Source organism: Aspergillus ruber, assembly GCF_000600275.1.
Source record: "Aspergillus ruber CBS 135680 unplaced genomic scaffold scaffold00045, whole genome shotgun sequence".
Lineage (NCBI taxonomy): Eukaryota > Fungi > Ascomycota > Eurotiomycetes > Eurotiales > Aspergillaceae > Aspergillus > Aspergillus ruber.
In genome coordinates, this window is record NW_024467341.1 from 99,735 (window position 1) to 114,680 (window position 14,946).

Consider the following 14,946-nt stretch of genomic DNA (forward strand, 5'->3'; position numbering starts at 1 on the left):
ATTATTTTGAAGAACGACGCCAATGAACACTACGGAGAGCCGTATTTCAATTTGTAGTTTCGTCTCTTCTGAGAGCAGGTGTATGGTGCGGCTCCCACGAGTACGTCATGCCTGTGGCAGGCCCATATCTTGAAAGTACTGGGGCCCGCGAGCCGTAAGTTGGGTCTCCACGATAAGCTTAAGGCTCTGTCTGTGCATCCTACACAGGTACTATCTTCTATGATGCCTTTCAATCTAACTTTAGATCAAGGGTTTAAATGCTTCATGCTTGCTTATGTGAGTGTATTTGCTACAGAAATAAAATTACCACGCGTTCTTGTATCAATCTCTCTATAACCACCACGCCTTCCAGTATCAGTATATAGCAACCTCATAACCATCACCCTTAGCATCCACCCCCTCCACCTCCTCCGTCACAACCACCACCACCACCTCCTCCTCCTCCTCCTCCCCCATCTCCACCGTTCCCCCCTCCACCCCAACCTCCTGCACGTCCATGGCTATAACCATTCCATCGCGAGTGACCGTTGCTCCGCTTATAGTACGGGCTCGGTCTGTAGTAGTATTGATTATTGCTTTGTGTTTGGGCCTGCGGTTGTTTTCCGAGGCGGGCTCGTTCGCGTTTGCTGGTGCCGAAACACATGTTGTTTTGCCTTTTCTCCCTGGTAAATGTGAAGAGGTAGCGGGAAGTATAATGTGTTGTTTATAGATTTGTTGGAGTCCCCGTCTTAGAAGAGAGTGGTTAAACTCTTTGGTTTGGGTTGGATGCTGGGGTATTTGTTGGGTGCAGTCGAGCTTTTATGTCGAGTGGATGAGGCGGAGATACGAAGATGATGAATGAGGCTGAGGCTGAGCACTGTCAGATGCAGATGACTGTATGTGACTGACAATAATTGACAAGATTGGATTGGCTGTCATACGAGATTGTCTGTAAGATCACCTTGCGGTTTCGTTTCGTAGCCAGTAGTGGGCTTTGCATGTGCCTTGTTACGTCTGTGCTGAGTTTAGATCTACGAATGTTCTATTATAAAAACCCTTGGTTATTTATAGTGTGTAGTAGGTGTTAAATGTCATGAATAAAAACGAGTAGATGATATCTGGAGCGAATAAATGTCAGTGAACGCGACACCCGATCCGGCCAGGCATGTAATAGACGAGTTGTGAAGTCCTCAAAAAATCAAGAAAACGAAGATTGAGAACTATCCTCCCACTCTCCAAAGCAGTATGCACAACGTGGCTCACCACAGCATGTTCCCTTGCAATCAACCACCTCACCACAACGAGCATACGCCTCCGTGTTCTCAGCCATGATCTTTTTGGCGCCTCTTCTCGGGATACTCCGTTTCTTTTCTTTCTCTTGAGTAGTAGCAGTAGCAGTAGGTCCTTCGACCTTTGAAATGACGTAGACTTTCTCTAGAGTTTCCAACCTAAACCAGTACCAAAGTTCGCCTTGTCAGAATCGGACCGGAAGCGCAGAGTCTGGTGAAACGGGGATCTGGACCTCAATCGTTGTTCCCGACGATGACTCTTCTGTTTCGATTCTCTTGAACGTAGGCTCATCGTGCTTAGGTGCAAGCTCGTTCTTCAACGTATCTACATCGACAAGTGCAGGTGTGGCTGTCTTCCTAGGCCTTCCACGTCCGCGTCCAATGTTCGCTCCTGCCCCGTTCCCATTCCCATTGTAGTCAATGCTGGTGCAGAAGCAGGCGCAAGAGCTCCATTCGTCCCAAAATTCCCACATATCGCAGCAGCAGCAGCCTTCTTGCTTGTGAGCAATTTGCGAGGGGCAACAGTAAGAGTAACAGTCGCGCGTACGAGTGTGGTTGCGGGTGCGATCGCGTTCTTGGGACCCATGCTGAAGATGGCTTTGTTGTTTCCTGTTTGGCGGCATTTGTTAAGTCTTTCTTCAATGATTTTGGGGGTTGGTTTGTCGTTGCCAACTGTTGGGGATGGTATGTGTTAGTGACTGCGTTCGGTGAGGAAAGACAAGAGAATGGAGAGGAAATAGATGGGAGAGGGAAGCTCACGCCAGGCTTGAGAGACTTTTTCTAGTTCGAGGGCTAGGTCCTGTGTGTGGAAGATGGTACGCCAGAGCTGTGGAGAAGAGTGGTGATGGTTAGTTAGGGCGGCTTACTTTGTTTCGAAACGGTAAGGAGGGAAAGGACGTACGATGTTCTCGTTTTCGGTAGTCCAGCGCATCTTGGTAATTATGATAGATGCATGCTGTCAATAAAGAGATAGTCGAAATATTATGTGAATGAGAGCTGAAGAAAACAAGGAGAAGGGAGTCTCATCTTCTGTTGATATATACGGACCTGCTGAGTGAATTCTATCGCTATGAAACAATACGTGCTGACTTGGCAACAATTGGAAACTTCAGTTAATTCAATGGATTGACCATAACTTTAGTGCTGAGTGGTTTTTTTGAAATGTTATATGCCACTGAACAAGATGCGTGATTGATAACGAGCAGCCCTACTTTCACTGCAAAGTAAAATTGTACAGCTCGTGGATAATGGCCATGGAGTAACCAAGGACATAACATGTTCTTAGTCCCCAGCCCTATATTTCAGGATTGATTGAATAAACATGATATTAGCATTGGTGTCTGTACGTTGCCTCTGTTCGTTATTCTCCATGCGCAGGGAAGGCTGCTAGTATCAACTATCTCTAGTGGCAAATGAGATATACAATACTCGACACGGTGAATAAAATGTCATTAAGTTATCGTAGCAAGCAGAAATTAATAGCACTTAGATTTGGATTTCGATTTACGCTTGGATTTGGACTTGGGTCTTTTCGTAGCTTATCGCCCATTCATTGCATTCGGCAAATATCCGTGTTGAATCGATGGTGCGATCTATGCTATTCAATCCGAACCCATGGCTGCATAAGCCACAAGACTTTATCTCTACCTTTTGCCTTTGCTTGGACATCTTCATAATCTGGCTATACTCAATTTGTTATTTCAAGGGAAGCAGATATATATGTATCGGTGTCCAGACGTCATAGAGAGCAAGTCACACATGAGGGATGTCTTGTACAATTCGATCAGAAGCTAATCACTAAGTAGAAAAATACATTAAATTATTTTCAGTGTCCCGGAAGCTCAATTGTAAGTTTCGTTGGTAAGCAGGTGTTGGCAAACCCTAACACACCTTGAGTACCTTAAATAAATAGTTGTCTATAAAATCGTAGTCGCGAACCCTAAAGTCAAGAATATGTCAAGTTAAGATTATGGAGGATTAGCACCCAATGACGACCGTATCTCTGTATGGGATCTTTTGCATTAGAATGGAATGGAGCAAACATTTCCCAGTAAAGGTCTATGTGATGCTACTACTGCTATTTATGACTAAGAACCCGTCCCATCAATAACACCATCTCTCTTGCGTCAGATGAGACTGACATGTGGGCAAACTTTTCAGCTGGTCCGAAAGACGGAAAGAAGTTATAACTTCATCGAGATACGACCAGGAGAGGTCTAGATTATACGGGTATTCCAGAGACCTAATGAAAGCAAACAGATGATACTGTGGACATAACGACCAAGCTCGCCTATATTACACCATTTCCGCGGTTCCTGTTTGGTTTGATTAAGAAGTTTTGTTGGAAGTCCCTGGCCCCTCTATGAGCCGAGTATGAAACCAAGGTTGTCCGTACCCTATACAGACCTCCGAGGAGTATTGCACTTTTGATTGAATAGAAGAAGCTGAACTAATGCTGTTTATTTATATTGATGTGGACCCCCAAAGTCACCCCTTCTCCCAGTCATATCGCAAATGTACCCTCACCAAGGACTTCATTCTTGGTTTGTGGGAAGAGGTGAAAACAAAGAACATGTGGCAAGACAAAATTTTCTGCTGACCATGATGTCGCAAATACTCATAATCCTAGTAGCTAGTTTGTGTTTATTGATACCAGGGGGGTCAGGCCTGGTGAAGGTCTGCTGTATGGCAGCTGCTTGGAGTCATTGTCCTTCCATTTACAATTATGTTCTCTGTTACTATACCATAAGGCCTGTATAGCTAGTTTTATTTATCCGACGAAACCATTGTCGTAAATCTTTTACGCACCACCCTCAGCATCCTTCTTTGTCTGATCATAATGAACCACCGATTCTAGCAAAGCCTGCGTACCCAGAGCACTGTATATCACGTTAGCCACTATTATAAAAAGAACTCCCATAAGGAACAAAAACTCACCAATCCTCCGGACTACAATACTCCTCCGGATTATGACTGACCCCATCCCGACACGGTACGAAAATCATAGCCGTAGGACAGTGCTTACTCGTATAAACACTATCATGGCCCGCTCCACTCGTCATATCCATCCACTTTCCCGGACCAACAAGATTCTCAGCAGCAGTTTGAATGGACTGCAAGCAGCCCTGATCGAACTGAACTGCGGGGGAATCTGTGTCCAGTGTCCAGTCAAAGGTTACGCCTTGGCCGTCCTGTGAGGCGATCTCCGCGAATGACTTGAGACATTCATCTTGAACTGCATGCACAACCTCATCCTGCATATGCCGGATATCAAGCGTGAAAGTCACCTCCGAAGCGACAGTATTTGTAGAGGCGTTGGACGGAATCTTAAATACTCCAGTTGACGCCAGTGCATTGTGGCGTTTAGCGATGTCGTTCGACACAGCAATCATCCGGGACGCTGCGAGCAATGGATCCTTCCGGGCATTCAAAGGCGTTGTCCCCGTATGAGCGTCTCGTCCTTGGATGGTAAAAGTAAGCCACCTATACCCCTGGGCACCCTGAACGATACCAATCGACCGTCCTGTGTTCTGGAGGATGGGGCCTTGTTCAATGTGTAGTTCGAAATGCGCTCCGAGCTGGAATCCAGACTTCGCATCGCAGGGGATAGATCCTAGGTATCCGTGTCTTTCTAGTTCAGACTTTAAAGTCACGTTCGAATCATGAATATCGCGCAAGTCCCAAGCTTTGTGAATCGGAATAGCACCAGCCCACACACCGGACGAACACATAGACTTCGGAAACCGAGCACCTTCCTCGCTGTTCAATGTCAGCCCAATACACATACCCCTCGCAAAAAAGGTATCTTACTTTGTCCAATTAACAATCCCAACATCATAGTGCGTCCTAAATCCACTCTCCTTCATGGTCCTTAACACCTCAACCGCCGCAACAACACCCAAAATCCCATCATACCGACCACCCCTCGGCTGTGTATCCAGATGGCTTCCCATGGCAATCATTGGGGCTGATGATTTTAGACTCCCGGGTTGTCGTGCGAACATGTTTCCCATCTGGTCTGTAGACAGTGAGCAGCCGAGTTTTTGGACTTCTGTCGCGAACCACGTTCGAACGCGTGCGTCGTCGTCTGTTAGACAGAGACGAGCCATTCCTGTCTCGCGGGGGTTTCTATTGCTGGGTTAGATTGGGAATAGTATGAACAATTGGGGGTTGACATGCTTCCAGTATGGATGCGCAGCGCCCCATTTACATGTTTCGTGTATTGTCTCTGATAGTCGGTCAGGGTTAATTCTGAGGCCGGATGCTGGGGATCTAAAAGTGGATAGTTGTCGGATAGATCGCGTTATGCTTGTAGGGAGTCGCATGTTGATTGATGTGTTCTTAGATATTGTAGATGCAATCGTGTAGCTATGGGTTTTCGTGATATATATGAGATCGGAATGAACGCGCCTTCTAGCAACAGATGCTAGTGGAGACGGATGGAGGATGCTCAAAAACTCCACTTGTCTCTACTGTATTTGGATAAAATAGAACAATTTTATGCTTATTTACTGGAGGAAAAGTGTTGGATTGGGCCGTTTCCTGTAAAGGAGTTTGAAGGCGCCCTCCGATGACATTATGACCGATTCGGCAAGTGAAAGTATGGAAACCTCCCGCCTTCCAACAACATAAGAAAATCTACTCTAACAGTATTCTATCATTCCAAATCTATCACATGCAAGGCTATTAGAATACTACGCCTTCATCTGCTGCTCCCTCAGCGCGACGGTCAAATACCCCGCTACCAGCGCCACACATCCCCCAAATCGCATAACCCACGCCACGCTCTCATCCCAAGGCTCTCCCCTGGGTTTCTGCAACATCTTAAACACAATACTACTAAAAAGACTGGAAACAACCTGCGGAAGCGAAATAAACACATTATGTAGACCAAGAACAATACCAGCTTGTCCTGCTATGCCGGCATCGCCACCTTCAGTTGACTCTTCATCGTGACGGGACGACTGGGAGACACTTTGGCCGGTATCGTGCTGCCCTATTTCTCCCGCAATGAATGCCCAGGGTGCCCACGATGTGATTGCCCATGGGATGCCGATTATTCCTGTCATTACTGATGCGGCTGCGGTGGTGGATATGAAGAATGTGCTGAGCATGCAAGCCGCGAAGAGGATGTGTGATAGCAGCCAGAGGCGTCGGAGTGTTAGACCAGTCCGAATACGTGCGCTGAACATTGGTATCCGCCATGACGGCCCGGAACCCGAATCAGTGCCTCCTCCGACCTCCTTGCCAGGAGGAATCAGAAGGGGAAGGATGATGCTCGCTGCGAATGAGACAATCGCATTTATGAAGAGCGCAAATGTACCAATCCGTGTGGCATCCGCCCACTTTTTATCGATCTCGTCATCGGATAGATGGCGATGTTCATCCAAGACCGGGTTAACGTACAATTGGCCTATATAGGTCGTCGCGTAGAATAGGAACAAGAACCATCCAAACCAGGACGCAAACTGAATTGCAAAAACTCTCCGTGTCTGCGATGAAAGTTGATTGACAGACTGATGAATCAACCGGGCGAGCGACATGGCGGTTAAATTATTGGCTGCCGGTGATTCCTCGTGGTGGACTTGCTCTTGCGTGTAGATGCAAGTTATCAGTAGCGTAGCTAATAGCGAGAAGCTTGTCAGTACGCACAGCACTTGAAACTGCGTGTTCCCCAGAGTAGGGAGAATTTTTGGTAGATCCATGAAACCAAGGATGCAGCCCAGTATATTTCCTGCTCCGCTAACACGACTTGCCCAGGCATTTGCCGTTTTTTGCTGATAAGAAGGGGCAATGTCGACAATCAAAGCACGAGTTGCCGCCTGGACTGCTGCAGTCAGATTCACTTTCAAACAGGCTAGGATCAGCAAGTGAGGATACTCACTTGTGTTAATCGCAAAGTCAAGACAATACATCAAGATCATCGCAGCGGCGATCGCAGCTACTTGCACCTTGTCAGATTGAGCATCGACGCCAAATATCCAGAGCAAAATCCCAACTATTTCTCGAATCCACGCCAGCGCCAAGAGGCTTATCACGGTCACAGTCCCGCCAAAAATCATAAAAGGCTTTCTTTTACCCCAGCGGCTGCGGCAGTTATCACTGCGGATACCAATGTAGGGCTGTACGAGCGTCCCGGTAAGAGGTCCAGCAACCCAGACAAACGCAAGCAATGCCTTGCTCATTCCCAGAGAGAGGAGATATGGCTTTTTTCATTTTGCGGTTAGAGATGATCCATGACGGCTTGACTAAAGTGACCCACGGATCCACTAGAATGCTGGATAGACCAGACTACTTGAAGACTGGTTACCGGTTAACGATTATGTGGAAACAAAATAATGCAACCTTTCAAATCTTACCCTCCCATAGTGAGAGTCAATATAAACAGCTCCCAACTGCTCTTCGGTGCCTGATGAGGCTCACCCTGGCTGGCAGGGATCTCCGACTCATCATGGATCAAGGGTGCCGCCTCGTTGTTTGCTTGGATTTCTGGTACATAACTCGATATTCCATTGACTGCCATTTCTGGATTGAAGATTGCAACGTAGTTGGCGCCCAATTGATCTAACTAGGGGTAAATGCGAGACATAACACGTGACCTATATCGGCAGAATGTTTCTCCTCTGCCCCGAAGCTCCCCCGTTTCAATCACTATCGGAAGAAACTAAAACTTGCAGCAGGTTATGCATGATTTAAACCCCCGCTGTTAAGGGCTGATGAAGCCGGATCTGGAGAAGCTGGATCTGGTGCTGGCGAGTCTCTAACAGTTAACGTTGGCTTGTTCTTGTTCCGTTAATGTGACATTTTCGGAGATGATCCCTTCCATATACCAATAACTGCGGGGGATTAGTGGAGCGTCACAGTCATGTCGTCGCATTCTTTTTTTCTCGGCGCCCCTGGTGGTTCCCGAATCCTTCAAAAGCGGCAGGGTGTCGCGTGTCCTCCATGCTCCCAACATCATCAAGATGAAGGGGTTTCTGTCACTTATCAAGGCCGCTGGCCAGACCCTGTGGGAGCACACAGGCTGGGATAGCACTCGCAAATATCTCTTTTCCGTCGTCTTCGTCTCCGTTGTCGCCTCCAAAATCCTCAATATCTACACCCATTCCTACTATCTGACCCCGAATCGTTTCCTCATTTGGGGCTCGACCTTTTTCCTGCAAGATGTTATATTTCTCCTTGTCGCACGCGCTTTCGCCTGGTCGTTCCAACGGTGGTCGCTCTCGATCATGGGCGGCGTAGCCATCCTTTTTCTTGGTCTATACGTCTCGCTCCTGGCCGCGGCGACCATCTCTTTCTACGCCGTTATGGGCCGCGACTTCCACTGGGGTCCGGCGATTGGTTTTTTCGGAGACATGGTAGACGCCAAAGCCCTGGTGCTAGGCATCTTTGGTGCCATCTTCTTCGAGATTGTCATCTTGGTCGGCTCGTATTTCGCCACTCCACATGTATATGAGGTTACCGGGGGGTTCGCCAAGGTTTGGTCTTTATCCGTATCGGCCCTGCTGCGTTGCGTCTTCCGGAAGAAAAAGCAACAACCTCTCCCAGATCCAGAAGTCTACGAGCAGATTGCTTTCGATGACCAAGAGGATGATAAGAGTGACAATGAGTTCGGATTACCCATGGAGCCGCCCCGGCTTCGCAAAAACCCCGGCGGCCACCCTTCTGTGTCCTGGCTGAAGTATTCCGTCGTCATTTCGGTCAGCCTGATTGTCATTTTACTCAGTTGCGTTCGACCCCGTGATTGGGGATATCGCATTCTCTCGCGTACCCTCCCTGCCGTGCCCTTCTCAGCCCGCGCGCATCCAGTTTTTGAGGGCATCGAATACCTGCCGGGCGATTACAGTTGGCTGGAAGACCACACCGCGCTGGACACTCCTCCAGTCCTCGATTGGTTACCCACTGGTGAGCCGCTGCCCGGCTTCAAGGATTGGTACTCCCTTCCTTTGAACAAGCGCAATGAACAGGCTCCCAGGAACTACGTGCCGATCCATTACAACCCGGCCAAGGATCCGCTACACATACCGAACCTTCAGAACGACATCCTAGAGCCGCTGCGCGAAGCACTTAGCAGTGGAGAAGTCAATATCAAGCACATTATCCTCATGAAGCTGGAGAGTAACCGACAGGACATGTTCCCTCCCCACGCTGACTCCTACATGATACAGCGCGTCAAGGAGACTTACGGCGGTCAGATCCCCAAAGAAGTTGAGGATCGATTGGCCCATCTCACGCCCAATGCCGAGAGTTTTACTGGATTCGACAATGGATTCGGTAAAAGTGATCAAGACCGTCCCAAGCCCCGCGGTGGCCTCAGCGCCAAAAACGCCTACACCAGCGGTACTTTTACACTCAAGAGTATTACGGGATCGCACTGCGGTCTAAGCCCACTGGCCGTCGACATGAACCGTGAGTGGTTGTACGACATTTACCAACCGTGCCTGCCACAGATCTTGGACGCAATGAACCGCCAACCCAACATCACGAGCGAAACTGATGATTGGACCTCTTGGCCGTGGCATACCATGTGGATGCAGTCCGTGAGCGCGGAATACGACTACATGAGCCAACTAGTGCCCATTCTGGGATTCCAGGATCAAATGAACAAGGAGACAATTGATCAGGTTGGCGGCGAATATGCCCCCGACGAGTCGCAGTTGGTCCCCGAACGTGGCTACATGGATAAAGTACTAAAGAATTATCTCCGCGACGTGGTTGCTGATGCCGAGAGAAACCATAAGCGCCTCTTTCTCGGTCATCTGACGGGCGCTGTGCACCGTCCTTGGGATCTTCCGGGTTACCAGTACGAAGATCTGGTGGCTGATAAGGGTCAGACGCAGAATGATTACTTTAACCGATACCTGAACAACCTGGTCTACCAGGATGAATGGTTGGCCGACATTCTGAATATTCTCCAGGAAGCTGGTGTTGCCGATGATACTCTTTTCATCATGGTTGGTGACCAGTAAGTTCTATCCACATTTTCCCCATCCTTGTACAAAAATAATAATGATCATTCAGCGGTGTTTCTCTCCCCAACGACGGCGGCGTCACACCTCACGACAGCCCACACGTCCAAAACGAGCACGTCCCCCTAGTCTTCTCCCACCCCAAACTCCCACAAGTCGAAATTGATCTCCCGATTCAATCCACCCAAATCCTCCCAACAATCCTCGACCTCCTCCTCCAAACTCCGTCCCTCAACCCAGCCTCGCAACAAATCACCAGAGATCTCCTCCCCATGTACCAAGGCCAGTCGCTCATCCGCCACCTCATTCCAGAACACAAGCACACGCAAGAATGGCACATCACCACCCTCAACACCGGAGGACAATGGATTGCCGTGCGCTCCATGACAAAGCAGTACCGCGTTGTGGTGCCTCTTACCCCGAATGCGAAGTGGCGGTTTACGAATCTCGAGGATGATCCGTTAGAAATGCGGGCTATTAAGGATTATGGGATTCTGTCGCTTGTCAATGTTGTTAAGAGGAGGTATGGCGTTGAGGCGGCGGATTGGTTGGGTGAGGCGGTTCATGTTGCGAAGTGGTGGATTGAAGACAATTATCGCCGTTGGGGTTATGATCCTACTGCGCCGAAGAATCCTTGAATTCTCTGGCCTACACCCGAAAGCTGGCTGAACCCCGGAAGCGAGTTTGGTTTCAAGCGCTTCTCTTCGCTTATAACCTAGCGCAGCATTATTGGGATTTGATCTATCCAAAAACTAAAACTGGCCGCACCCTGGTTCGTGGAGGGCCGGCTGCTTCAGCCGGAGCGGCCATAAGTGTTATTTAGGGAAACGGGCCCATTAAAACCCAGGAATTTGTATACAGTATATTGGAATCTTTACAACACATAAATATTACCGCAGCATTACGGAGCATTTTCCCAAGAACGTTATGGTCGCATTGCGCTATTTAAGGCCGCAAGGCGTGCTAATCAAAAGCCGAGAACATTCCATATTTTCTCATTGGATCTCTTATCGGCTAACTATACATACCCCCATGTCGCTGACTAACGCTTTCCGAAAATGATCCCGATTCCCCAAATTTCGTAAAGGCTTTCTCTTTGCGCCTGTACGAATAATTGAAGGTCGATCCTGAGTGTAAAAGGGGTGAGTTGTACGCATACTACCAGGTCTTTTTGCAGTGTTGCTAACCCGAGGCAAAAGACCAGTATATACCTCCGTACATACCAGAGTACCTCCTCCGACTGTCCCTCAGCACCATGGCAGAAAGCACAGGCCCCACGAAAGGTATAAACAAAATCGATGATACACGCCTATAGAACCTCTAATGATGTGTCTTCAGTGTGGACAACCCTCATCACAAACAATGCCTACCTCCCCGGCCTCCTAACCCTCGAGTACTCACTCCGCAAAACCAACTCCAAGTATCCCCTCCTCGTCCTCTACACGGACTCCTTCCCTGCCGACGGCCATGCAGCCCTCGATTCCCGAGGCTTAATGAAGAAGCGGGTTTCGCACCTTTCTCCTTCGCAGCATAAAGACTACACAAATGACCCGCGGTTCTACGATTGCTGGAGCAAGCTTACGCCATTTTCCTTGGTGGAGTATGAGCGCGTTGTACAATTGGATAGTGATATGGTGGTTCTGCAGAACATGGATGAGTTGATGGATATTGAGCTGGATCCACCGGCTATGGGTGTGACTGGGAATCGGGTGTTTGCAGCGAGTCATGCGTGTGTTTGCAATCCGCTCAAGAAGCCTCATTACCCGAAGGATTGGTGCGCGTTATCCCCACCCAACAACAACAGCAACAGCAATTGACTTTTACATGCTCTCCAGGATCCCAAGCAACTGCGCCTTCACATCTCAACACTCCACCCCTGACGAAGCCCAAACAACCGGCGCCCCATGCATTTTCGGCATAGGACAACCCAATGGTGGTCTCCAAGTCGTTAACCCCTCGCAAGCAATCTACGACAAAATCATCAGCCAGCTCGACGAAGCCTCAACCTCCAACTACGACTTCGCCGATCAGTCGCTTCTCTCTGACCTCTTTCGCGGGCGATGGGTTCCGCTGCCGTACATTTACAATGCGCTCAAGACGCTGCGGTGGAAGGGCGTGCATGATACTATCTGGCGGGACGAGAATGTTAAGAATGTGCATTGTATTCTGAGTCCAAAGCCGTGGGATGAGGCTGAGAAGGAGAGTAATGATGAGACGCATGAGTGGTGGAAGGATTTGAATGCGGAGAGGGTGAGGGAGGAATTGAGCAGGGGGGTGAAGGATGGGTTTCAGGTTAATTATCGCTAAGGTTACTGGGGTGTATCTGCCTGGCTATCTCCATCCATTGCGCAGAATTTGCATATCTATATATCTCTGTTATATTAATATCTACACGGCTTACATAGCAGTGTCTGCCCTTGCGGTACTGTAATTGACGGTAAATTCATTGCATAAAATCCGCCAATACACTTAGCTTGGTGCATATAAATCTCAAACATGGTTCTATCAAGTTCAATACTCGCCAAGTAGTGATGTTGAAGCCCTATGAATTGTGAAAGATGAAGGAATAGTAACGGTGCAATATAGAGCCGTTAGTATGGTAGTATATGTCTTCATGCCAACGTCCTTGATCTGCCCATAGATTCCAAAGCAACCACATCAGCACGGAATCCGACTTTGTCACTCGATGTTATTGACAAAAGAAAGCCTGTTGTCTCAACAAGCAGGAAGAAAAGACCAGCAATCCATCTTAGTCCTGGTTATCCGGACTTGCAGCCTCTCAAGAGATCCCAAACCCATGCCACTGTAATGGCTCAATTACTCCATAATTGCATTGTAAATACCTCTAGCGAGTATTCTTTTTCTACTCTTCCAGAACCATCTGTTCGATTATCATTTATATAACCGGGTCCACGTCCAGATATGTGGAAGATAGATCCAGTTCGCACTTTGTCCATTTCTTATGGAATTATTCGATATTATCATATTACACCAATGGGCAGTACGTCGGTCCGCAAGCGGAGCGCCTGGTTGCTTTAGCAATCAATAACTTCCAGCATACAGCGGCAGTATTCTAATCCTGCCGCATGCTACGGATGAGAACTATTAGGTCCTCGAAACAAGGAACAAAACAGGCCTCCGTGGCTGGATTATTGTTGTATCTTGATTTAACTCCACCATATTAGGTCTCTGCATCTTGTTAGGGAGATATTCGGCATTGCAATAACCATTGCCATAGCGTTTCCCATGCGCATTCAAATTGCTGGCTGTAACGATAGCCGTAGGAATCGGGTGTTCTTCAACGGTTTCCACTCAATGATGCAGGAAATGACTTTGTCTTCTGAGACCACCTTGTAGTCACCACCCGCCGTAAATACTGATGTAATGCATTGCTAATCGAATTGGAGCTCCAAGAGCCCCTTGTTTGGCAGGGGCAAATTATGTGAGAGGACTCATCCCTTTCAGAGTCTTGTACAGGTTTCTTTGCAAATACGGGTGATCCATATCTATCCCCAACTTCCATGTGCCCTAAGGATACTCAACGAGTAATTTTTGGTGTCAATAGGCACTTTCAAGTCTGTCGATAAGTATATCTCTGCGGCCATGTCTTGCACCATGTCCTTTGAGAAGGTAGTTGAACACATAAAAATCGGAAATAAACCATCCGTCCCTTTGCGTTGCAGAACTCATTCAGAAGAACTGCAGCCAATACTATGGTGCTTTTTACGGACAACAGCAAGTGTTTCTGGCAGGCCAGCGCAAATAGACACCTTTCTTTGATGTTGCATGATCAACGTCAGAAGTGTCAATCGAGCAAGAGAGGCGATGTGAATCTGCGAGGAAATGAATAAACTTTGGTAATCAGGGTAAGTCGAGGTTATTTGGGGAGATATCAACCTCGAATATTCGCAGTATATCAAGTTAACTTAGTGAGACCGTATAACTGTCGTGGTTCTAAGAACACATGACGATACAGGCAGTTTTGTCGCTGCAATACCTGTTCTCGGCTCAGTCAAGATCAATACTGTTGTACTTAGCGTCAAAGGGACACAGGGTGATATGGCTAGACGGAGTATGCTGATATTCGTGCATTCTTTAAGCATGCCAATTGTAACCTTCTCAAGTGCCTTAGGAAACTTGGACTCGGGTATTTGGTACTGTTCTCTTTCGTACCACTTCTGGTCAGACTATGGCTTAGTTTGCAACACCAGCACAGTACAGGCTCCATCTTGTAGAGTGCTTTCGAGAGGGGATAATTCTCCTGTTCAGCTAACACCTTGCCAACAACATAGGATAGCGGTTCTGTATATGCTATGATGGGGTTGAAAGACCTCCCGCGCCACCCCTAGCAAATGCTATGCTGATTCATGTACATGTTCTGTTGTTGGAGCACCTGCTCCCTTTCAGCTAGATCATTCGTCTTTAACAAGGCTTTGAATTTTCCGATGCAAGCTGCGTATAAATCCGTTTTGGGATTCAAAACTGAGAAATGCTCTGGCCAGTATATATGGCGTGAGAAGCCTAAAGGATGCGTGAGCTCTAGAATTCTCAGAAATGGTTTTGAACCAGTCAGGCTTGAACGCTCCCCCAGAATGACGCTGGAACTTCAGATTGTCCTAGTGTTTCTGCGGCTTCTTAGCCGATGATTATGTCAATCTCCTTCAATTCGTTATCACCTTGTCGATGGCTTAGATATTCTGAACGTATGT

General features: G+C 47.9%; 6 protein-coding genes across 6 annotated transcripts; 2 read left to right on the forward strand and 4 right to left on the reverse strand.

The window, feature by feature from the left end:
- Positions 1–160: 160 nt before the first annotated feature.
- Positions 161–795, reverse strand: EURHEDRAFT_417217 (uncharacterized protein). The gene has a single exon (XM_040783142.1). It carries the CDS (start codon positions 641–643, stop codon positions 386–388), a length of 258 nt encoding a protein of 85 aa, XP_040634369.1. The 5' UTR covers positions 644–795; the 3' UTR covers positions 161–385.
- Positions 796–1,593: 798 nt separating this feature from the next.
- EURHEDRAFT_381781 (uncharacterized protein) lies at positions 1,594–2,199 on the reverse strand (the record flags this gene model as incomplete). The annotated part of the gene is made up of 3 exons (XM_040779455.1): positions 1,594–1,940; positions 2,028–2,094; positions 2,170–2,199. The coding sequence occupies 3 exons, from the start codon at positions 2,197–2,199 to the stop codon at positions 1,594–1,596; spliced, it is 444 nt and encodes a 147-aa protein (XP_040634370.1).
- Positions 2,200–3,959: 1,760 nt separating this feature from the next.
- On the reverse strand, positions 3,960–5,599 carry EURHEDRAFT_526862 (M20 family metallo-hydrolase). The gene is made up of 4 exons (XM_040787002.1): positions 5,448–5,599; positions 5,079–5,396; positions 4,206–5,027; positions 3,960–4,147 (listed from the first exon to the last, which is right to left on the reverse strand). The coding sequence occupies exons 1-4, from the start codon at positions 5,591–5,593 to the stop codon at positions 4,069–4,071; spliced, it is 1,365 nt and encodes a 454-aa protein (XP_040634371.1). The 5' UTR covers positions 5,594–5,599; the 3' UTR covers positions 3,960–4,068.
- Positions 5,600–5,831: 232 nt separating this feature from the next.
- EURHEDRAFT_417220 (MFS general substrate transporter) lies at positions 5,832–7,804 on the reverse strand. The gene is made up of 3 exons (XM_040783143.1): positions 7,628–7,804; positions 7,531–7,570; positions 5,832–7,474 (listed from the first exon to the last, which is right to left on the reverse strand). The coding sequence occupies exons 1-3, from the start codon at positions 7,789–7,791 to the stop codon at positions 5,963–5,965; spliced, it is 1,716 nt and encodes a 571-aa protein (XP_040634372.1). The 5' UTR covers positions 7,792–7,804; the 3' UTR covers positions 5,832–5,962.
- A 429-nt stretch (positions 7,805–8,233) lies between these two features.
- On the forward strand, positions 8,234–10,875 carry EURHEDRAFT_381784 (sulfatase domain protein; the record flags this gene model as incomplete). Its single annotated transcript, XM_040779456.1, has 2 exons — positions 8,234–10,233; positions 10,290–10,875. The coding sequence occupies 2 exons, from the start codon at positions 8,234–8,236 to the stop codon at positions 10,873–10,875; spliced, it is 2,586 nt and encodes an 861-aa protein (XP_040634373.1).
- Positions 10,876–11,302: 427 nt separating this feature from the next.
- EURHEDRAFT_417222 (glycosyltransferase family 8 protein) lies at positions 11,303–12,738 on the forward strand. Its single transcript, XM_040783144.1, has 4 exons — positions 11,303–11,379; positions 11,437–11,520; positions 11,576–12,011; positions 12,073–12,738. The coding sequence occupies exons 2-4, from the start codon at positions 11,493–11,495 to the stop codon at positions 12,542–12,544; spliced, it is 936 nt and encodes a 311-aa protein (XP_040634374.1). The 5' UTR covers positions 11,303–11,379; positions 11,437–11,492; the 3' UTR covers positions 12,545–12,738.
- The last annotated feature ends 2,208 nt before the right edge of the window (positions 12,739–14,946 follow it).

Coding starts and splice junctions, on each gene's coding strand:
- EURHEDRAFT_417217 (XM_040783142.1), bottom strand. CDS start 643: ATGTGTTTCGGCACCAGCAAACGCGAACGAGCCCGCCTCGGAAAACAA.
- EURHEDRAFT_417220 (XM_040783143.1), bottom strand. CDS start 7,791: ATGGCAGTCAATGGAATATCGAGTTATGTACCAGAAATCCAAGCAAAC. Junction 7,571..7,627: donor TTGACTCTCACTATGGGAGG/GTAAGATTTGAA, acceptor ACCGGTAACCAG/TCTTCAAGTAGTCTGGTCTA. Junction 7,475..7,530: donor TCCAGCATTCTAGTGGATCC/GTGGGTCACTTT, acceptor AAATGAAAAAAG/CCATATCTCCTCTCTCTGGG.
- EURHEDRAFT_526862 (XM_040787002.1), bottom strand. CDS start 5,593: ATGCGACTCCCTACAAGCATAACGCGATCTATCCGACAACTATCCACT. Junction 5,028..5,078: donor GGGATTGTTAATTGGACAAA/GTAAGATACCTT, acceptor GACATTGAACAG/CGAGGAAGGTGCTCGGTTTC. Junction 4,148..4,205: donor TATTGTAGTCCGGAGGATTG/GTGAGTTTTTGT, acceptor CGTGATATACAG/TGCTCTGGGTACGCAGGCTT.
- EURHEDRAFT_417222 (XM_040783144.1), top strand. CDS start 11,493: ATGGCAGAAAGCACAGGCCCCACGAAAG. Junction 11,521..11,575: donor AAGCACAGGCCCCACGAAAG/GTATAAACAAAA, acceptor ATGTGTCTTCAG/TGTGGACAACCCTCATCACA. Junction 12,012..12,072: donor CCTCATTACCCGAAGGATTG/GTGCGCGTTATC, acceptor CATGCTCTCCAG/GATCCCAAGCAACTGCGCCT.